Source organism: Oryza brachyantha, chromosome 3 (assembly GCF_000231095.2).
Source record: "Oryza brachyantha chromosome 3, ObraRS2, whole genome shotgun sequence".
Classification (NCBI taxonomy): domain Eukaryota; kingdom Viridiplantae; phylum Streptophyta; class Magnoliopsida; order Poales; family Poaceae; genus Oryza; species Oryza brachyantha.
In genome coordinates this window covers 18,646,969-18,670,071 of record NC_023165.2, presented here as the reverse complement: position 1 = coordinate 18,670,071, position 23,103 = coordinate 18,646,969, and the positions used below count along the sequence as shown (strand labels likewise).

Genomic DNA, 23,103 nt, shown 5'->3' with positions numbered 1-23,103 from the left:
GTGGTGACCAAAGTTGGCCATCCAAACCGCCCCTCGTGGTGTCCAAAGTTGGCCAACCAAAAATAGACTTGCCAATTGTGGGCCCCACACATCTCTCTAGATCGAACCCTTTTACCAGTCGCTCACACTCTCCATCCTCCCAGACTGAGTGCGTCACCACTCTTCCCTCTCCAGATCGAGCCTCTTGGTCGTGGTGCCTCTGCCTGCATTTGTCGCCTCCTCGCCTACTGTCGAGTCCGCCACTATCCCCAGAACATGATTCGTCGTCGTCAGAGCAAGGTGTCGCCACCGCCATCCTAGAACGAGTGCATCACCATCCTTTCCTCTCCAGATAAAGCCCCCACGACCGTTACCCCTTTGCTGGTGTTTGTCGCTCACTCCTAGAGCAAGAGTCGTCGGCCTCAGAGTAAGCGGTCACCGCTACCGTCTGAGACCGAGAGACGCTGCTGCCGCCGTTAGCAACCCGTCGTTTGTAGGATTTAGAGGCTTAGAAATGAAGATGTTGGAGTATGTAGCAGGGATGGAGAGAAATATTTTGACTAGTTGACTAAATGGACAAATGGAGAGCCAAAAATGACCAAAGTGTTAGAGATTCTCTTAGAGATAACTAACCAGCTTGAGATGGCTCACGAGCCAAAATGAGCCAAGGCCAACAAAGACAGGGGCATCCTAGCTCATGACCCGTAGGTAGCTAGTCCCAATATAGTCAAGAAGGACTTTTTGCAATATCTATAAAGTCAAATGACCAAAATAAAAAATGGCTACCTCCTGCCCTATCTTCTCAAGGCTTCTCCATGTCACACCAAATCCGTCCCATGACCAAATCCAGGGCATTTAATATTCTTTTGCACTGCTATAGTAGTGATGTACTAATGTTTAATAAAATGCCATTCGTGTCTATGACAAGTGACCCGAGACCCACACGTCATAGATATATAGGATAGCAAATCAAAACGCCACTTCTAAGAGTGAAAAACCCTTAAATATTCCATTGAAACTTGTAAGTCTCATCGACAAAATCCCAAATAAGGTGACGACGGCAGCGAGGCTCCCCATGCCCCTCGACACTACATCAACGGTGCTCCCTAGTGCCCATTGGCCTTGGCACGATGACAACAACGCTCCGTGGCGTTGTTCACAATCCCTCACCTAGATGGTGGCTAGTAATGCTCAAAACAAGTGCCACCACCCATCTCCAGGGTTACAGGTGTGCAGCATCGTCTACCCCTAATGCCCAGTGGCACCACCCATCGACATCCTACATCGCTACCACCAATGACCAATGCCATGACGACCACGAGTATTTCCTCAATCCTACATGCACAGACAATAACCTCAAATTCTTCATGCTACCATTGGCTTCAATGAGGTGAACACATTTCTCTATTGTTTGTTGTTGTTGGTATCCATTAGCCCATCTCCTCCTTCACTTTACTAACCACCCCCATCAACCATGGCTCCCGAACTCAAAGAGTTGGCAAACAAGTCAAACCGAGCCAAGGTTTTAGCTTGGTAGGATAGTGAGTAGAGTAGAATCGAGCTAAGCTAGCTTGACATCCATCCCTAGTGCCATATGTGTACCAGTCCAATCCCATTGTTGTTAGGTTGATGTGTCACAGGTCGTCGTGTCATATCCACCTCTCATAATTCAAGATGGTCATGTCGTCTCCTGACAATGCTCTCCCTTTGAGAGGTTCCGCTGGCTCATGGAGGTAGGAGATGGCATGGTGCGGAGGACAACACACATTGATGTCCATTGTTCAACATGGTGGGATGGCAAGTGGCATTTTTTCTAGAGGCATTAAGGAATATATATGTAAAAGACCAACTATATCCTTCACTGATATTAGGGAGAAAAGTGATTAGTGAATGCGAGTTGGTGATAAGGATATAGTTGACATAGTAGCATCCAAATAGTTATGTTTTGGAACAAACGGAGGGGGTACTTCCTTGGCCCTATAAAAATTCAACCTAGGAGTGTATATGACTCTTCTTAGTATAATTAATTTGGACATAGGATTGTCTATAGATGGCCACGAGGTTCGAGGCCCGATAACCCGACCCATGGCAGAACCCATTTGGCCTGGCCCAAGCACGACATGACATGACTAGTGTTGGGCCCGTGCCTGCTTGGCCCGACTGTTGGGCCATGCCTGAGTCGATGCCTTGGCATGATGGGCCGACCCGATCCAGTGAGTATGCAAGAAAAATAGTTTAGGGACCCAAAATAGACTTAATTCAACCATATAATGCTTAACCCAAAGAGAAAAAATATGTAAAATATATTTATTCTAGCCATAGAAGACACAAGCAAAGAAATATGACAAATAAACTTATTCTAGTCACATAAGAGATGACCCAATGAGATATGAGAGAAAAAATAGACTTATTTAGTAGAGAAACACAATAGTTCCTCGTGCCTTGGACCTACCCGAGTCTTATTGGGCCGTGCATAGGTTATGGTGCAATTCGTGAGTGGGCATGACATCTCGTGCGTGCATAGGTTGTGGTGCAATTCGTGAGTGGGCATGACCCCTCGTGCCTAGCCATACTGGGCCAGGGACCCATCTAGCCATTTATAAAATTGTCAATATTATTTGTACTAGCCTACTACTAGGAGGAGTCACCCCTAGAATGAGTTTTTTTAGATTGAGGCCTCGAGGGAGTATAAAAGAATGAGTTTTTTTAATACTAAGGAAGGAGGTATTAAACGAGGGAAAGGAATAGTACGACAAAACTAGAGGATTTTTGTTTTCACCCGTCACAGCGAATCTTTGGACATATATATAGAGCATTAAATATAGTTAAAAATAACTAATGGCACAGTTTAGAGGGATTTACGAGACGGACCTTTTGATCCTAATTAGTCCATGATTAGCCATAATTACTACAGTAACTCACATGTGCTAATGCCGGGTTAATTAGGCTTAAAAATTTCGTCTCGTAGTTTACTGACACCATATGTAATTAGCTTTTAGTTATTCACAAAAATAGTCTTCGACATCCGATCAAACATTTGATGTAACACGTACCCAAAAAGTTTCACGAAGTAAAAATCCCTACTAACTAAGGCCATGTTTAGTTCCCAAAAGTTTTCCCAAAACATCACATCAAATCTTTAAACATTTAAATTGAGCATTAAACATAGATGAAAATAAAACTAATTGCACAGTTATAGGAAAAATCGAGAGACAAATCTTTTGAACCTAATTAGTACGTGATTAGTCAAAGTGCTACCGTAACCAACATGTGCTAATGACGGATTAATTAGTCTCAAAAGATTCGTCTCGTGGTTTCTAGTGAGCTGTGAAATTCATTTTTTATTCATGTGAAAAAACCTCTTTCGACCTCCGGTCAGACGTTCGACGTGATCTTTTTTACCAAAAATTTTTGACAACTAAATAAGTCCTAACAAAATTCTTGCAACACTCGGAATGGACGGGCTCGAACTCCAGATAAATACGGGTCTCCGACCCTTTTTTCATTCGTTCCTTCCTGGACTCCTGAGCCGTCGCACTCCCCTCTCTCTGTCAGTTTGTCTCTCTACCCCTTTCTTCCCGTTGAGCAACGCTCCGCCGCCGCGCTGGCGAAACCCTAGCTGTTGAAGCGGTCGGAACCAGCAGCGGCGGAAGCCATGGCGGACGATGATTACAACGACGTGGACATGGGGTTCGCCTCTCTCTCTAGTCTCTAGTCCCTTTTCCGTATGATCCTTGGGAATCTAAGCTAGGGTTTGGATAGGTATCGTCTGTTCTAATCCCAGACCGGACGAACCAACTTTCTGTGTATTGTTTGCGTCGGTGTTGGGTGATTGATTGGCGCCCCTCATAGGGGGAGGGGGGCGTGGGGGGTGGGTTCCCTGATTCGAGAGTCGAAGCTAGTTATGGCGATTGCCACTATTCACTCGATTGGTTGAACTGTTTAGAAGAATATTTTAAGTCTTAGGGCATGTTTCGTTGTTACTGCAATGGCTCTTAGAAGCAGTGAGATGATCTTTGCCAGAAGAGGGGTTACTGCAAAGAGTGAAATTTTGTTTCCCAGCTGGTTTGGTTTGGTTTGACTGCATGGAAATATTTGAAATTAAGATTTTGTTGGATGAATAGGCAGGGGGTTAATGGGACAATCCCGCTCAACTTTTTAGTTGGGAACTTGGGGCACAAATCATAGGAGCATCTTTGATGATTCTATACCGTTCCGTTGAGAAAAAAAAACACTGAACATGGTCTGGAATGGAGGTGCTTTGCGTGCACTGCGCTCGGGTCCTGCTTGCTCTTTTACATGGGTTTGGCCCTGCGTGATCTGGTGGACATGGGTCTGATCTGCAAGAGGATTGGTGCAAAAGCATGTAAGCAGCAGTATGAAGGAATGGGGAAAGTAAAGAGGGAAAAAATCTATTACATATCAAGATGTTCATGGTACTAGAATGGAAAACTACCTTTGTTTCGCTAGCTAAAGTCACCTAAAAGTATCTCTAACTTCTTGCTTCTAATTGGAACGGATGTGTGGTTCATTCTTCTCTGCTTAACACAGCTGTATTTCGTGTGGTAGCTTTCCGGTTGAAAGATCTGAATTTTGTTGGTTAAGTCTGTTTTCTCAGGACACATTCCCATTATAGTGTAATTACACAGACCAAAGATATGTTCATTAATATCGGTAGAAGTGACATTTTTGAAAGTTTTAAATATCATTCTAGTGCAATATCTACCATTATCCATGTACAATTTGGTTGCTCAAGCACTAATTGTCTTATGTCATTTCTAAAGGATTGTTTTGTTGGATGTCAATTTACAAATTGCATGGCATTTTCCTCTACAGGTACGAGGATGAGCCCCCGGAACCGGAGATTGAGGTATACACGTTGCTATCCTCATGTGCTGATGTGATTTTTGTTAAAGAAAAAAGCAAAATGCTGATGCACTTCTGTTGAACAGGAAGGGGCTGAAGAGGAACTTGAGAACAACAACGAGGATGCTCCTGATGATGTTTTAGGGGCAGAGGCTGAAGATAAGGAACAAGATAAGACTCAGCGCCCACGTAAAACATCAAAGTATATGACAAAGTATGAGCGTGCACGTATACTGGGTACACGTGCATTACAGATAAGGTATGTTTCCTGTTGCACAGTATTACCAATCTAATGGTTAACGAGTTTGTTCTATGATTTTAATGACCTTTCTTCTATTTTAAAGCATGAATGCTCCAGTTATGGTTGAGCTTGAGGGAGAAACTGATCCTCTAGAGGTAAATTCTAATTTTATGAACTATACATGTAATTGATACTTGTTCAAACAAATGATAACCTAGATATTAATTATTTTGATTTTGCCGGTTACACTTACCAAACTATACTTAAATTTTATAACTTGAATAAAATTTTACAATGAACATCTGTTTCCAAAATGAAGATTGGTATTCATAGTACCATTAATTATCCACAAACAATGAAATTTTCTTTTTTAGGCATAATACGATATAACTAACTCCCTACTAATTAATACCATTAAGGATTGAATATATGATCCAATGTGTTTTTGTTACTTGTGTGTAGTTGTGATAGGCCAGCAATCCAATCAATGCTGATGCACCATTCCAATGGAGTGTTGTTTTTTCCAATTATGGGGGGCTACAATGCTGCCAGAAATGGTTATATTTTGGGACAAAGGGAGTATGTAATTGTTTTTTTTAATATTGTATTTCATTGGAGGTCTGAATGTTTTAGGCATGATAACTGAAATATTTTGGTAGAATACTCCCAGAAAATCTAGATAAGATGAATGTTAACTGAACTTGTCAACTCCCACAAAATCTAGATAAGATGAATGTTGACTGCACTGAATGTTTTAGGTTTTTTTTATCTTGTATTTCACTGTGCGGAATGGAGTAAATACTTTCTAGTAGCTTGTCTCACTCTATCAGAATTTGAACTATTAGTCTATTTTATTCTAGCTTTCGAGTTACATGCTCTGCTAACCTTGTGTCATTGTGCAAGTTAGATTGCCATGAAAGAGTTGAGAGCACGCAAGATCCCATTCACAATCAGGCGGTACTTACCTGATGGAAGGTGAGATTTGAACAACAGACTTTGTAGCCTCATTGGTCTTTATTTCGTAGCTTCAATGGTGTTTACTCTATTCAAATAGCTACGAGGACTGGGGAGTCAACGAGCTTATTGTGGAGGACTCCTGGAAACGCCAGGTTGGAGGCGGTTAAGCTGTGAGGCTACTCAAAATGAACCGCTTTGAGCAGCAACTTGCCTTTGCCCTTGTAGTAAGATGGTATGCACAACTCCATTAGGAGTGGATGCTGTATGAACTGGCATGATGATGGCATGTCATGTTACCTTGACATGTATGCGCAACTCCATTAGGAGTGGTTGCATCAGTTTGTTTGGACCATTTGCAGATTTTCCGTGGATTTTCATGGTTTTATGCTTGGCTTCCCCTGGCCTAATTTGGTGGCAGCCTTTAATAGACATGAACGACATTTTTCCAGTACGTAGACAACAGAATCGCTTCAAACGGGCGGAATGCATGGAAATACTGGAATTGTTCCGGCTGGCAGTACTTAATTTCGGTGATTCGTGTGTATACTTCCAGTATGAAGTAACACAGTATTTTTTGCTTCTTGTTTCATCAGGATCTATGCCGTCTTTTCTGCAACCTGCTGACACTGATCATATTTGTATAGGTTGATCTCTATTAAATTCAGCTGTATATTCTTCCCCTTTATACTGAAATGCAGCAGACATTATGACCTAATATCATTCTATCACAGAACTGTAATTTCCTGTGTGGCTACGTATCATATCAAACTGCACCATGTCGCTTCTTTCTTTTTCTATACAACATGAACAACAGTGGCCATTACAGATTTACAGCTTCTCGTTGCTAATAGAACTTGCGGTTCAATTCATTCCTCGGAGTCAGATTCCAGTGGGCAGGAGCCGTCATCCACGGTTGCGAGAGGATCGAACAGGTGCGAGTTCGGGTCCATGCACCCGGACACAATGTCCAGCTTGCAGCGATCTCCCTGCCATGGCATGCAACAACAGCTCAGAAACCGGCAAGAACTTGGCCATGAATTCGAGCGAAACACCAATGCGAAAATGGTCTGAAAATTTACCCCCTCTTCGTAGTAGCTGCCCATCTCGCAGCTTGTGATGACAATGTTTGCATCTGGGAAGATGGCTCTGTCGCAGGCGCCTTCCCTGTTCAGTTCGTCTGCGAGACCCTGTAGCATCGTCACAAAATTAAGTAAAACTCTCTTTCTTATGAGTGAAAAAAAATGCAGGAGAGCTGTGCATCATTATTTATTAAGAAGACGAGAAAGAAATCTAAAAGAAATATATTTAAAAAATGCTGGACAACCAAGGAGAAACACGGAAAGAAAATGCAACGTAGAAGTTTTGGTGAAGCATTGTAATCCTGAACAGCAATGGTTAGTTCTGAAGTCATAAGCAGACACTAAACACAGAACCAGCAAAGAGGAATTTCGAGCGCTTGGGCTATCACGAAACGGTAACATTTGCCTTGTCCAGGTACAAACAAATCAAGCTTTCTTGAGGCAAAAGGAACAAACCCAGAAAAAAATTTACCTCGTTGAAGAAGCTCAAGGGCTTGTTCAGCCATGGCTTGGGGACCCTGAACTTGAGGGTGTACGGCCCATCCCAATCCACCCCATTTGTGAAGGAGAAGATCAGGGTCATGGCTGCAAAAGCAAACCAAGCACACAAAATTTCAACCGTATGAAGTAACACATACCAGCCAATTAGCATAAAACTAATGAGAAACTGTGAACAATTCGCTTAAATTTTAACGAAACAAAATTCAGCTACTGACCATGCTGCGGCACAAGTATCCTGATGGTGTATATGGGAGGATCAGCTGAGCCCCTTTCTTGCAGCGTCATCTGCCTCGGTTCACCACCGCACATGATCGGCTGGTTAAAACCACCTGCAGCAAAAGGGTCATCACTCTCAGCCACCGACTCGATCCCCGATCAGATCAGACCAGACCAAACCAAGTTGCAGCCTGAATTTTCCTTTTTTTTTCTCTCTCTCTCACTCAACACTTGGATACAAGAGAATCGAGAGAGTATATATGTTCGGTTACCATTAAACGCGACGCCGAACTGATCGTTGGGAGTTATCTTGTTCGCCGCTGGGTTGTAGAAAAGTGTCAGGCCCTCTCCCTGGTAAGAGCAAAATTTGCAACTCTTGGTTTAGCTATTTCCTTGATGAATCTTTAGTTTCTCTCTCGTCGTGTGCGTGTCAGAATTGGAGAAACTTAGTAGGTGATATATTTTACAAACGAAAAAAAAATTATAAATAAAACTTTCATATACATGTTCTTCGCGATTTAAAAATCCAAAACTAAAAAATAAACTATGATTAAAAAAACTCCTAAATAAAAATTCTAAATCTAAAGTTAAAATTTTGAATTTTGTCAAATAAACTGTAAGCAGAAGCCAGAAAGAGAAGGGTGTTACCGGGGATGGAGCAAGGCCGGTCGTGGTCTTCCAGTAGACCGGCGCCTTGCCCAGCTCGAACTCCGCCCATGTCGGAAGCGAGCACCTGCAGCCAAAAAAATCAAAATCAAAATACTTCCATGATATAGCAGAGAGCTCCTCAGTCTGTCACTTACTGCTTGGTCTGCGGCACGGCGGGCGCCGTGGCCGCGGCAGGTGCCGCCGCGGCGCCAGTTCGGACTACCCTGGCGCTCCGGTGGCAGGCGACGACCGCGGCGCCTGCCGGCCGCCGGGGGCGGCGGTGGAGGGCGGCGCCGCCGGTGCTCAGGCGGCTGCAGGAAGAGAGCGTGGCCATACTCTACAGTCTACAGCAGTGCCCTTACGCCTCGTACGTCGTCCCCAAGCTGTGATTTTTTTGCGAGGAAACTTGTGAGCTGCGATGGCTGAAAGAAAGAATCCGGCGTTAGGTTGCTCTTGGGGCATATATAAAGGATGGATGGATGGTTCATGGATGGAGGTGAGGGGCGTGTGTTGTGTGGTGGGGGAGGTGGCGACGACGACGAGCTGGCCGCGCGTGGAAGAGTGGATGATGATGCTTGCTACTGTGCTTGATCTTTTTCCTTTTCTCTTTGTTTGTTTCTTCGCAAGAGAACAACACGCGGCTCAAGTACAGGTAGGCGCTTTCGGTTTTGCGGTTTTGCCGTGTAGCGCGACAAAAATCTTCGCCGCTCCGCTAAAATATCTCTTTTTTTTTTAGCGTTGTTGGTGTTCATTATTTGAATTTATTCCAAAACAAAACATAAAGTCTACGTATGGACTTTTTTTCCGAACGGAATCAACTAAACAGGTTGACTGTATGTATGCGCGCGTTCGCCTCATCTTGGCTGCTCGCCGGTGCCGGTGCCGGTGCCGCTCATTCGTGTTGCTCACCTGCATCGTCTCCGCACCCTCCATGATGTTCTTGCGTTGAGGTGTTAACAATACACGATAACACCAACTAGTATTATCTAGTTCATAATAATAATATATACTGCTCGGATAGGATTTTGTCCCATAGTTATTCTGATTTCTAAATATATAGCACTAGCTATATTTTATAATATAAGACTTTTTTTAATGTCTATATTCATATGAATATTAATGAATAAAACATATATACAAACATTATAAATTGGTAAATAGATGAATCTAACCGTAACCAAAACGTCTCAGTATAAAATAGAGAGAGTATTAGACTGAGTAGATACCAAAATAATCTATTAACCACTTTAGTGGTTAATTTTTGAATTTATTAGATTTTTAATCTGAATAGGCTCTAAAATCATTGGAATGATTGAAATCATGGAAATTAGTGTAGAAATGTTTATATATGTCTTATCATTTTTCTTTTGTCATAGGCATATTTTGGCTAGCCAATATTTATTTTTCTTTTGTCATAGGCATATTTTGGCTAGCCAATATTTTGTTTGGCCAAATCTTGTTTCGTTATGGACCAAAATTGGCCTTCTTAGTTAGTACTACCTCCGTTTCATCTCCGTTTCATAATGTAAGACTTTCTAGCGTATCAAATTCATATAGATATCAATGAATCTAGACATATATATAAACAATATACATTAGTTAATAGATTAATCTAAGCATAGCTAAAAGTCTTACATTATGAAACGGAGGGAGTAGCTTTTATCATCGACACTTTTCTATAGGCTAGCTAAAGTTTGAATTTAAACCAAAATTTAGTTTATCTTTTACTATTCATTTGACCAAAATTTATCTTCTATAGGCTACTTTAGACCATGAACCAAACCAACCCTTAATTTTGGAATAGTTTTTTATCCTAGTTTTTTTTATATTGATGTTTAAGTTGATAAGACCACAAATATAAGCGTTTTAGTCATAAATTATTCTTTTCACTAATACGTCAGTGGTGTATTACGAGAAATTGATCAATAGATGGGTCCCTTGATAGGTATTCAGCCTGGCATGACTGTGAAGTACCAGTATGAACTATGGATCTTGGGGAATATCGTGTGAAAACCGCTAAAATCAGACCTGAAAGTTTTCTAAATTTATAGAAGACAGTTACTGGATGTAAGTATAGACACGATCTATAACCACTAAATATCAAGTCTAAACTTAATTTCATTTGGGAGGAGGAAAAGAGACAAATTTCTGGCAGGTAGTATCGGTTATTACTTATTTGATGGTTTTTCTCACAACTTTTTTATAGAACTTGGTAAGATGGAGTTATGATATAACCAAAAGTTTATGAACGCTCAACCTTTAATATGGAAGAGAGCCAAATCAAACTCTTCGGTTTCATGGTAGCCTGAAGACCCTGCGGTGCGGTTGACCTCTGAGAACTGGTTTTCATCGTATCTTTTCGCTTATGCTTATCTTTATAGTCTAAATTTATTTTTTCAACAATAAATTTAGAGCTAATTTTTAGAGTTTTTTCATTGTAGTTCATTTTTCATCCTTGGCTTTTATATCGATAAGAACACGTATATAAAATATTTTATTTACAAGTTATTTTTATTTGTAAATACGCTAACCAAACATTACACCGTCGTAGAGACCGTGCACTCTTAGAGCAAGTCTAGTGTGCATGTGTACGGTAGAGTGTGTCAATGGTAACAAACATTTTTTTTTCGCTTGGTAGATCAGGCGATCAGCGTATATATTGACATATTGTGGAATGGATTAATTCTAATCCTCGGAGACGATGTTTGCTTTTATCATCACCATCTTTTTCTTTTTCTCATGCTTTTAAGTCAAAATTTAAATTTTAATCTTAAATATTATATTAGATTTTGATCGTAGTTTATTTGTCAGCTATTCGTAATGAGATAGCCGACACTTTAGGCTCCTCTTAAGGTATGAAAGGTGTTGCCAACCTGCCATCGCCATGCAAAAGGGAGACCAATTTTGGATCAGGAGTCAACCTCCACAAAGAAACACTAGAAAAGTTGTGCTAGCGATCATTAATCCATAGCGTAGGATAGGTGATCCGAACCTATCTCTCTTTAGACCGAAGTCATCGAAGTTTAATCTTCCGTCAACTTTCTACTCGAGTTTGAGTCTTCCTTGAGCAAATCCTTGAGAACATCTTAACGCCTCTTCAATCAACATTTGTCCGCCCGTCGTACTCATCACGACTCGTTGGCCGAACCTCAAAAGAGGGGGCTACTGCTTCCATGCTAGGGGACTTCAGATCCTCCGCACTAGCCAAAACTGCTGCGAAAATAACCGAGGGAGGCCGCGTTCGTGAGAGAAGGGGTAAGCTAACTTACCTGACGTGAAAACATAATAATAGATTAGTATATGATTAATTAATTATTAATTATTAAAAAAATATAAAATATATTAATATGATTTTTGAAAACAATTTTTCTATAGAAAATTTTTGTAAAAAATATACCGTTTAGCAGTTCGAGAAACGTGCGCGAGAAAAACGAGGGAGGTAAGTTATGGATTTGCGCCGGTTTTTGAAGTTGGAGTCTTCGTACCCAGATTTAGGATTGAGCGACAGATAATCAGACTCGAAACATATCCAAGCGATTCAAACTAGACATTTTCCATAGCAAATTGGGCAGAAAAAAAATAGGCCGACCGAACAAATAATTCTTGGCCCATTCCTCCCAAACAAGAGACCATCGCAGCCCAGTAGCACAACTGGGAGGAGGCGTTCATCGTCTTCCTGCATCCGTGTGCTTGTGAAAGCTGCTCATTGGCCATCGCTCTAGCCAGCTCAGTGGCGGAGCCACCAATATGGCAACTATGACGGCCGTCATACCTGGCCATCGGTAGAATCCCTCATCATACGCGAAAATAATTTATAAGTATTGTGATTTATGTGTAGTACCATTCGTATGATGATTTATAAGTTAATACATTATAGCTTCATTTTATTTTACATATGTGGTTCTTATACATAAATTAGAACTTAGGCCGTGTTCGGGGTAGGAGATAAGTTAACTTATCTGGCGCGAAAAACGTAGTAATAGATTAGTACATGATTAATTAATTATTAATTGTTAAAAATTATAAAATAGATTAATATGATTTTTTTCAAACAACTTTCATATAGAAAATTTTTAAAAAAATACACCTTTTAGCCGTTCGGGAAACGTGCACGTGAAAAAAAGGAACATAAGTTAACTTATAGGGGATGAACGTGGTCTTAGTAATATTAAGTTCACTATAGCTAGTTTTCCGTTCTGCCTCCGTCACTGCGCTAGCTAGAAGGTGTTAACGGTGTAAATTGGTTGGTTCATTGTTTGGATTGCCCCCCTAATGATTTTTATGTTGGCCAATGGCCATCAATTCATTTGAGACCTGTGTTCAGCTAGTGCAGCAAGTCATCGCCACGCATGCGTGGTCAGCGTTTCGTCGATCGGGAGCAGTAGAATGTGCGCCTCCATTCTATCAAATCAACGGTAGAACTTGGGAGATTCTTAAATAAGGGTCCGTTTAGTTTTAAAAACTTTTTTTTAAAAACATCACATCGAATCTTTAGACATCTAAATGAAACATTAAATATACATGAACATTAAAACTAATTACACAGTTATGAGAGAAATTATGAGAGGAATCTTTTAAGTCCAATTAATATATGATTAGCCATAAGTGCTACAGTAACCAGCATATGCTAAATGACAGATTAATTAGACTCAAAAGAGTCGTCTCATATGCTAAATGACAGATTAATTAGACTCAAAAGATTCGTATCATGGTTTTCAAGCGGAATCTGAAATTTGTTTTGTAATTAGACTACGTTTAATACTTCAAATGGGTGACCATACGTGTTAATGTGACCCTTCTCCTAAAAATTTTTAGGAACTGAACACAACCTTAGTTCCTAAATTTTTTTCCTAAAAACATCACATCGAATCTTTAGACACCTAAATATACCATTAAACATAGATAAAAAAGTAATTGCACACTTAGAAGGAAAATCATGAGACAAATCTTTTGAGCATAATTAATTCATCATTAGCCAATAACTCACATATGCTAATGATATATTAATTAGGCTCAAAAGATTTGTCTTGCGGTTTTCATGTGAGCTATGAAATTTATTTTCTTATTTGTATCCGAAAACTCCAATCAACAGCTAAAATTTTCTTATCGTGAAGTAAACAAAAGCCTAAATTATCTTCCTCGCGATATACATACCGAAGATCAGACCTCGATCTCAATATATACATACTGGAGCGTACATGGAGACCTTCAGTCGAATTCATCGAATATATATATATATATATATATATATATATATATATATATATATATATATGTATATATATATATATATATATATATATATAACCCCATCTTTTTGTTTTTATTTATGGTTGCAAGTCAAATGTAAAATTTTAATTTTAGATTTGGAGTTAATTTTAAGGCTTTTTCGCCAATGTTTATGTTCCAGTATTGACTTTTAGATTGCTACGCATATAAAAGTTTTATTTATAAATTATTTTTTATTTGTAAATATTTCGTTTGGTTTTTTCCATAAAAAAATTAAACAGTAACACCATTGACTTTTATCTATTTTCCTTCCATGTGTTTATTCTGTTTGTTATCGGCTTACCGCTGTTCATGGATGAGTTCTAATAGCCTTAGAATTTAGTTAACCCTTGACGTTTTGCGTCGAAAAGTGATCCGTGCTCCCTACAAAAGCGAGAATATTTGTTAATTTGCTCAGAGAGCATTTGTATGTCATTACTCAAGTACGGTATTTATCCTCTTCGCTAATTTGCTCACAAGTTAGGGCATGTTAGTTGGCAAAAATTTTTACCCAAAAACACCACACCAAATCAAATCTTTCGAAACATGCATAGAGCATTAAATATAGACTAAGAGTAAAATAAATTGCACAAATTACATGGAAATTATTTGTCGAATCTTTTAAACCTAATTAGTCTATAATTAGTCATAAGCTTTATACATTAAGCATGCAAATCTGCGTGACCAACGTCTGAAGCTTGCCATTCAACAGGGAGGGGGCAACGGAACTCCATGCCCGTGGGAGACCGCTGCAGTAGCAGGCCAGGGGACGAGGCCGTGGGCACGTTAGGAGCTTAGTATTTCAACGTGTACCTATGAACTTTTTCAATATTGAACATGCGTGGGGTGATTGTTGCAAAAGATATGCTTATATAAATAAAAAATAATTTATAAATAAAACTTTTATATACGTATTTATTAATGATCTAAACATTAAGGCCAAAAAATAAAATTTGGTGAAAAATACAAAATTAATCAACGGTTGAAAATTCAAATTTTGGTGTATCAATATAAACAAAAGCGAAAAGATACTGGTGCATAACTTTGCCCATTCTTTGTGGTTTGTACTCATTCCGTTTTATTTTGGAAGAGATTTATATATTAATTAATATATATTGTTCATATACATGTACAAGTTTGTTAATATGCATATAAATCTAAATAAATATTCCATATTAAAAGTCTTATATACTACCAAACACATCGGCAGTACTTCTAACCAGAGAGAAATTGATAATACGGTAGTGTAAGCCGTATGCTTTGGGAAAACAGTTTTTACCATACGGTAGACATCCTCATATGCTTGCATACTATGTAAATTATTAAAAATATGAAATTTTTGACAAGATAGATAACTATGAGTAATATCACTACATAAACAAATATGTAAGTTTAAATTTAACTTCTACGAGTTATAAAAAAACAAAACTAAGACTAACTATACACATATCCATAATTGTTTTTGTTATTTTTACGACTTATAGAAGTTGAATTTAAACTTGCATATTTGTAGAGTGATATAACTTATATTTATCTATCATATCAACTTTTTCATATTTTTAATGACTATTTAAATAACATGTAAGGAACGGATGCACGTTCTGTGTTAAAAAAAAACTGCTTCCGTATACTTTGTGCCCCCAGACACAAGTACCACCTCACCCGCTACTACTCTCCCTCACTGTCAAGTAGGCCCCACCACCCCGTTCACTACCACGGGCCCTGGACGACAATGGCCAGCGGAACGTCAGTGTGCTTTCCATCGTGATCCCTTCACCGTAACGGGATCGTTAGGTCTACGCCGTGCACGTGGTGCGCCGCCGTGCGAGCCGCCCCCGCACCCGCACGGGCACCGTCACGGCAGGTGGGCCCCGACCCGACCCGCCGCCGCCGCCGCGTCTCTCTCGATTCTCAAACCCCACCTCCCCACGACCCACCTCACCTCACCCCCTCGCCGCCGCGGCGCGCGACATGGCAGAAGCGCCCGTCCCCACTGTCGCCGCCGCGGCCGCGCGCTGAGCCGCCACCGGCGACCGCGATCCGGCGCGGCCCGGGCCTGCCGGCGAAATGGCGCCGTGGTGCCCCGCAGAGTCCACCAAGCCGGTGTTCGTCGGGATCTACGGCGCCGTCATCGGCGGGTTTGCCGTCTCCGCGCTCTTCTTCCTCCTCTCCTCCTTCTCCTCGATCTCCGCGCCCCCGCTCCCCCTCCCTCCCGCCACCGCCGCCTGGGGCGCCGCCAACCTCTCGGCCTCCGGTGCGGCGCAGCCGGAGACCATGTACAACCGGCCAATCTGGAAGCCCCCGCCTCGGAGGGAGCGGATGCCCCCGCCGCGCGCGTTCCGCCTCACCCGCGAGATGGTGGGCGCCCGCGCCCGCGGCGGTGTCATTGTCGTGACCTTCGGCAACCACGCCTTCCTCGACTTCATCCTCACCTGGGTGCGCCACCTCACGGACCTCGGCGTCGTCAACCTCCTCGTCGGCGCCATGGACACCAAGCTGGTACGGGAGCTCTACCTCAGGGGCGTGCCCGTCTTCGACATGGGCAGCAGGATGGCCACCGAGGACGCCGGCTGGGGCTCGCCCACCTTCCACAAGATGGGCAGGGAGAAGGTGCTGCTCATCAACGCGCTCCTGCCCTTCGGGTACGAGCTGCTCATGTGCGACACGGACATGGTGTGGCTCAAGAACCCGCTGCCCTACCTCGCCCGCTACCCTGACGCGGATCTCCTCTCGTCCAGCGACCAGGTCATTCCCACGGTCACCGACGACAGCCTGGAGAACTGGAGGGAAGGTAAATCATCCGCGCATTGCAATAATGCACCTTATCTCAGACATGTGTTGAGAAGATAAATGGTGCGATGCATTGCCTATTTGCAAGTATTACCTAACATGAATCTGTCTACAAATAATCATTGCTCTGCTTTGTGATCAGGGAATTAGAACTGAGCAATACCGAGAGGAAATTTCTTGACCTTTTGTCACTAAAATCTGCATGTTTGGAATTTACTTTTGGTTACTTACGAGGGGAAAAAAAAACTAATCTTAATATATTTACAGCGAAATTAGTCAATGGAACAAGATTTTCTGTTGGTGAAAGAAAGACCGTTGTTGTAGAGTCTGTATTTATACCTTACAATTTGTATCAGCAAATCCTAGAGAACTACTAGAACATAACATGAATGAGGGGCTGTTTGGATCCAGGGACTTTTTTGTAGTCTCTTGTCACATCGGATGTTTGGATGTTAATTAGGAGTATTAAATATAGACCAACAACAACACTAATTCCATAAATAAAGGCTATTTCATTAGACAAATTTTTTAAGCCTAATTAATCCACGATTAGCAAATGTTTACTGTAGCTAGCATCACATTCGCTAATCATGGACTAATTAGACTCAATAGATTCGTCTCGTAAAATAGTCCATATTATGGGGTGGGTTTTATTAATAGTCTATATTTAATACTTCTAATTAGTGTTTAAACATTCAATGTGATAGGGACTTAAAAAAAAGTCAGGGGGAGACAAACACCCCCTGAATGCTCTTGTTACTGTATTTTTCCTATGTCTATGAAAATCTGCTACAATTTTCCTTTTTATCCATATAATTGTTATTTTTCCTGTTTAACGTAAATTACAGTCAGTATTAGAACCTAACATATTGCTTTTTCTCCTTTTTCTTATGCACAGTTACTGGTGCATACAATATTGGTATTTTCCATTGGCGATCCACTGAACCTGCTAAGAGGCTAGCAAAAGAATGGAAAGACTTAGTCTTATCTGATGATAAGTTGTGGGACCAGAATGCTTTTAATGATCTGGTGCACAAAAATTTTGGACACCCAGTGGTAGGAGAAGATGGACTTGTATATTCTTATGATGGAAAACTGAAACTTGGAGTCCTACCAGCAAGTATATTCTGTAGTGGTCATACGTATTTTGTGCAGGTAGAATCTCCTTTTTGTTTGAGATTGGCCAATTAAATGTCGTGTATGTCAAAATATTTTTAAGTTAGTTAGAAATTGAATTCTCTCTTTGTTGTCATGTATTTGTTTGGTTCCTTTTCTTTTGTTTCAGCATGTACATCTTGTTCATAGTACCCTTTTTACACATAAAATTCTCTCTATGTCTTATTGAGTTTATTATACCTAAAACTCTCTATATTCTTCCTTGAGTTGTCAGGGCATGTATCAGCAGCTTCGGCTAGAACCATATGCTGTGCATACTACTTTCCAGTATGCAGGTACTGCAGGAAAACGTCATAGATTGCGTGAAGCAATGCTTTTCTTTGATCAGCCATCATATTATGACTCACCAGGTATGTTCATTCTCTGACCTTATCATTATGAGACATCTATGGTACACAGGTTCATGACTTCATGTTTGAAGATCATGATGTGTTCTAGTGTTTGAATTCTTTTGATTTCATGTTTGAAGATCATGATGTGTACCAGTGTTCAAATACTTCCTCTGTAGATGTTATCTCAGAGTTGCATGTCATCATAATGGCACCTGGGATTATTGAATCCTGTTAAACAACCATGTAGCCATATATGATCGAAGGCAAAATGAAAAGATTGACATGTGAAATTATTGCCATGCATACAACATTATTTAGACTGTGAATCTTACAATCTTTACTTACTATTTTTCTCATCATGTCCATAACTTACCTGGTTTTATGATGCAGGAGGTTTCCTATCATTTAGACCCAACATTCCTAAAAGCTTGCTGTTAGATGGTGCTCATACTGTTGAATCTCATTTTGCATTGGTCAATTACCAGGTATCTGCAGCTACACATATATTTGTGCAAATTTCTGGCTTCACTTGTATTGATGGTTATTCCTTTCCTTTTTCCTAACAAGTCACATGCTTCAAAATTTTCAGTTGAAGCAAATAAGAACTGCACTCGCTATTGCTTCTGTATTAAAGAGGACCCTGGTCAGTGAATTTCCATTCCTGTAATTGTTTGTTTTGAACTCCCATGATGATCTTCATTTATGATTAGTGTGAACTCTTGTACATACATACTATCTGTGATTGTGAGGTAGTGGACATGCATATCATTAAGTGTAACCATTTCATTGAACTGATTTAACCAGCAATTTTGATTTCCTGAATGTGCTCTCTTTCCAGAAATTTTCTATATGTTGCGGGGATGCAATGATTATCAGTATGTTTTTATGTTTCAGAGGTTAATATTGTCTTTACTGATGTTCTGTGCCTCCATCTTTTCTTGATACACATTTTACAACCTGCAGAATGTATTTATCCTTAAATGAGTAAGCTGCGGCTATTATAGTGAGTATTGAGGTGTTGAATAAAAATGTATAGTAGGTGCTTCATCCTTGCTTTTTGTGAGAATAAGTATTTATCTTAGATAACTTATGGACGTGATTGAGAGCAGAATTATGATGCTCACCATATTGTGTTCAAACTTGTGAACTCCTAATTTCTGACTACTGTTTGTACTTTTAGGTAATGCCTCCATTATGGTGCAGGCTTGATAGGATGTGGTTTGGACATCCTGGAGTTATGGAAGGAACAATGACCAGACAGCCTTTTCTCTGTCCGATGGATCATGTTTTTGAGGTGATTAAACAGGGAAATATTTTCATTATTGTTATTATAACATTATTTTCCATTTTTTCATTTTACATACCATGTTATTAGTGGTTAGAAATAAATATTTTCCTTAGTTGCTGTATGAGTCATATTTTGCAGGATATTTATCACATTTAAAACATTTTGCAAAAGTATATATGGTTAAGTAAAGTAAACTATAAAACTGGGATTTCATGTTACATGTGTCAGCATACCTTAGATTTGTGGAATATACTCTTTTAAGTATCTCAGGCTTGCCATGCTCGGCTTTCTTGTCCAAGCTTTGGTGACTTTCCTCCAGATCACATGCACTGAGAACTACTTTTCAACATATTGTTGCTGTTTTGGTCACCCTACTGAGGTGCATTATTCATTATCTTGCAGCCATTCTCAGAATGTGCAGATAAATTGAAATATCCAGCCATTTATGTTTTGGATAAATATAGCAAAAGTACCTTTATATTGCTATGGCAGTAATAACAAATGACTGGTAAACTAATGGGGTTTATTGTGGGTACAATAAACGTGAATACTGTGGGAAATGTGAAAAGACAAGTATGTGCAAGATAGTTTTAGGCAAATCCTAGATCTTTGTAAACAGAGAGAATGCTTAATAATGGTGCTTCCTATCAACTGATCAACAACACAGGAATAAAAGTTTCTTGTATTTTGCAGTACATGATAGACAGCCGAGAGAAGTCCACTGGCAGATTTCTAATAAATGGCTAGAGTTTATGCAACTCTTGTTGAATCCATATTGTAGAGAATCAATTTACTCCTTACAATGGTCTTTCTTGTGAATTGAAATTTATTCTCTAGTTGAATTTGAGCATCCAATATGATGCTAAGGTTTCTTCTACAATGATTTAATTCTACAGGTAAATGTTATGTTAAAGGACTTATCTGAGGATGAGTTTGGCCCACTTATTGATTTTAGAGAATACTCATTTCTTGAGAATCCATCGTTGCCTAAACAGGTAATGCTATCATACGATTTTACTATTAGTTTAACAGTTCACTATGAATATTTGGCAGTAAGAAAATTGGGGTTTTCTTTTAATAATTAGTGTTTTCCATCTTTCATAGGTCAAAGAATCATTTCGTGAGGTTGAGCTCTGCAATGAGCATAGCACCAGATGCTCAGCAACTAATAGAACCAATAAAGGCGCACCTGTTCTCTTACCAAGGAATAGCACAGAACAAACGGTAAATGGCATTGATTGCACATTATGCATATATATATATGTCTAATTGTTCTCACGTGGTCATGCATACAATATTTAGATTAGACCAGAGGATAATTATTTGTTGTAACATGAGGAAACTACACTGGTATAAAGAGATGATATGGTTTTAAAAAATGAAACAAATGAAAACTCGAGAAAAAGGCATGTCATGCAAACTCATAACTAATCCTGTAATTTTGAAGTTACCAACATTAAAATTTTATTTCATACAAAACTCCAATTTTATTAAGAAATCTGTGTGACAAGCTGACAAGTTACCAGACAAGAAGTGTGGACTAAACATAAAGGTATATCAAGAAATATACACACCACAGATAAGAGGAAAGAGCATAACCTGCGGAACATAGAATAGAATTCCTATACACCTACTAGTAACAGCCGTTTCCTATTGCTACTTGCAAGGTCTGCTTTTATCATTTTGGATCTTCTGTAAAAACGCGGAAGCTGGTATTCTTTATTTCTTTTTCAGATTTTGAATATCTTCAAACCATACAAGGATATCAAAATCTTACAGTTCTCATCTATGGTTGATGCCTTTAGAGGTTTCTCTGATGCAGTAAGCCACTACTCTTTCACAATTTTACTGCTGTTAGTCTTATGCAATTTTGTGTAAGTTCATGAAAGGATGCATAGTAACTTAATTATTTAAACCAGGCTGTGGAAACAAAATTTCGGAATCGAGTAAAGAGATATGTGGGCCTATGGTGCTGTGTGCAATTCCGTGAAATAGGGCACATATATTATGACATGTACTGGGATGAGAAACCAGGCTGGAAGCCTCTTCCTCCACAGACAAAGGAGGAGGACCATCCACCTTGGTCCTGAATTGGAGGTACAGGAATGAGACTAACTCAAACATGGATGTTATCTTCGATACAAAGGCAAGATAGATCTTACTGCAGGTTAACTTCTGTGACCAGAGCAGTCTGCTCCTATCTGTTGGAAATCCAATTGAATTTTCTCGACTGATTAATGAAGGAAAAAAAATCAAACGGCAATCAGTTTTGCAGATCTGATCTTTGATAGGCTGATTCACTTCTGGTTAACCAGTGATCCTTTGCTCTGTTCTTTCTTTGCACAGATGTCTGATTAACCTTTATCCATACTTTTGTGAAGATATTGTTGTAGATAATGACTTGATACAGGCATTGTACTCAGAACTGTTGTGCTATGTTCATAGTTCACACAGGTATCAGCTTCAAAGGAGAGGAGCTTTTTTATGCAAAATGCTGGAATTGATTCTTTGGCAGTTATCTGGTTGGTACAGAAATGAGAGTAGCCATCACAAGTTCACAACATCATTCCACGATGATGGGTTATTACCATATAAAAGGGTAATTTCAGTTCCTAACTGTCCATACTTTCATGTGCGAAAATTTAAGTTATTTATTTACTTGCTATTTCTGTGAACTATTCCTGTGAACTACTCCAGTAGTTTTTCTTTTTAGATAATGTGAGCTACTCCAGTAGTAATTAGTACTCTCTCCTCCTCTAAATGTTGACGTTTTATACACGTTTGACTATTCGTCTTATTTAAAAATTTACATAATTATTAATTATTTTTATATCATTTCATTTATTGTTAAATATATCTTTATGCATATATATATATAGCTTTATAGCTTTCCATACTTGACAAAAAAATTTGAACAAGATGAATATTCATGTTTATAAAAAAAATCAACGGCGTCAAACATTTATGGATAAAGATAAACATTTATGGATGGAGATAGCAGTAATTTAGTTTTAAGTTCCATGTGTGGAAGACAAGCTGACTTCAGATGGAGAAGGGACCATCCACACGTACACCCGATGGCTCTATATGGCGGGCATGGATCCTTAGGAGTTACTGCACAGGCTGACATGTGGACACATAGGATATAGGGTCCATATGTCAGCTGCAGCTACTGTATAATAGTGCTGTAGATAATCCCCGCCGCTCTATGGTTGAACTCTCAGATCCTTCTGCAGTTGGGCCCACAACGCTACGGCTTCTCCTTTTCTTTCTCCCAGGACCAAGAGAAAGAAAGGGTCACGGGCGACCGGTTAATTGCAATGATCATGGATTAATCTCTGCCTCGAACAATCACGAGTGATCGAGTGGATAACCGAATGCTTTCATTGCCTTGAGATAGCCGGAAGATAGTTTTTAGCTATCTAATTTGTTCTCTTTTGTAATTAGAACAAACATAAACTAAATTGGATAGAAAAGAAGCGGAAAAAGATTCGTGAATTAGACTCCTTTTCTTCCCCTGGGTTTGTATTAAAAAATGCAACACCCTGTTCTGACCATATTGCAATATGTATCACCATTTGATAAACCGAGAAATATTTCTTTCTCTCTGATTTAAATTTAAGTACAAATACAAATGGAAAAATTCGAGGGGTATTTAGAAAAACTTCAATTTCCTAGACAATATTTCATCTACCCACTACTCTTTCAGGGTCAGTACTTATCTTTGAAGAAAGGCCTAGGCCTTATGATCGATCCTATGGT

General features: G+C 39.7%; 3 protein-coding genes across 3 annotated transcripts; 2 read left to right on the top strand and 1 right to left on the bottom strand.

Moving 5' to 3' along the window:
• Window positions 1-3,502: 3,502 nt before the first annotated feature.
• On the top strand, window positions 3,503-6,616 carry LOC102705798 (DNA-directed RNA polymerases II, IV and V subunit 6A-like). The gene is made up of 6 exons (XM_006650240.3): window positions 3,503-3,669; window positions 4,816-4,849; window positions 4,932-5,104; window positions 5,190-5,241; window positions 5,994-6,061; window positions 6,141-6,616. The coding sequence occupies exons 1-6, from the start codon at window positions 3,635-3,637 to the stop codon at window positions 6,208-6,210; spliced, it is 432 nt and encodes a 143-aa protein (XP_006650303.1). The 5' UTR covers window positions 3,503-3,634; the 3' UTR covers window positions 6,211-6,616.
• Window positions 6,617-6,676: 60 nt separating this feature from the next.
• On the bottom strand, window positions 6,677-9,012 carry LOC102704410 (protein POST-ILLUMINATION CHLOROPHYLL FLUORESCENCE INCREASE, chloroplastic). The gene is made up of 7 exons (XM_015835266.2): window positions 8,643-9,012; window positions 8,488-8,572; window positions 8,112-8,190; window positions 7,839-7,952; window positions 7,595-7,707; window positions 7,123-7,230; window positions 6,677-7,029 (listed from the first exon to the last, which is right to left on the bottom strand). Exons 1-7 carry the CDS (start codon window positions 8,819-8,821, stop codon window positions 6,910-6,912), a joined length of 798 nt encoding a protein of 265 aa, XP_015690752.2. The 5' UTR covers window positions 8,822-9,012; the 3' UTR covers window positions 6,677-6,909.
• A 6,645-nt stretch (window positions 9,013-15,657) lies between these two features.
• On the top strand, window positions 15,658-22,877 carry LOC102706084 (arabinosyltransferase XEG113). The gene is made up of 11 exons (XM_006650241.3): window positions 15,658-16,546; window positions 17,444-17,700; window positions 17,936-18,071; window positions 18,444-18,538; window positions 18,643-18,696; window positions 19,234-19,347; window positions 20,238-20,336; window positions 20,446-20,565; window positions 21,076-21,162; window positions 21,261-21,940; window positions 22,578-22,877. The coding sequence occupies exons 1-10, from the start codon at window positions 15,823-15,825 to the stop codon at window positions 21,429-21,431; spliced, it is 1,857 nt and encodes a 618-aa protein (XP_006650304.1). The 5' UTR covers window positions 15,658-15,822; the 3' UTR covers window positions 21,432-21,940; window positions 22,578-22,877.
• The last annotated feature ends 226 nt before the right edge of the window (window positions 22,878-23,103 follow it).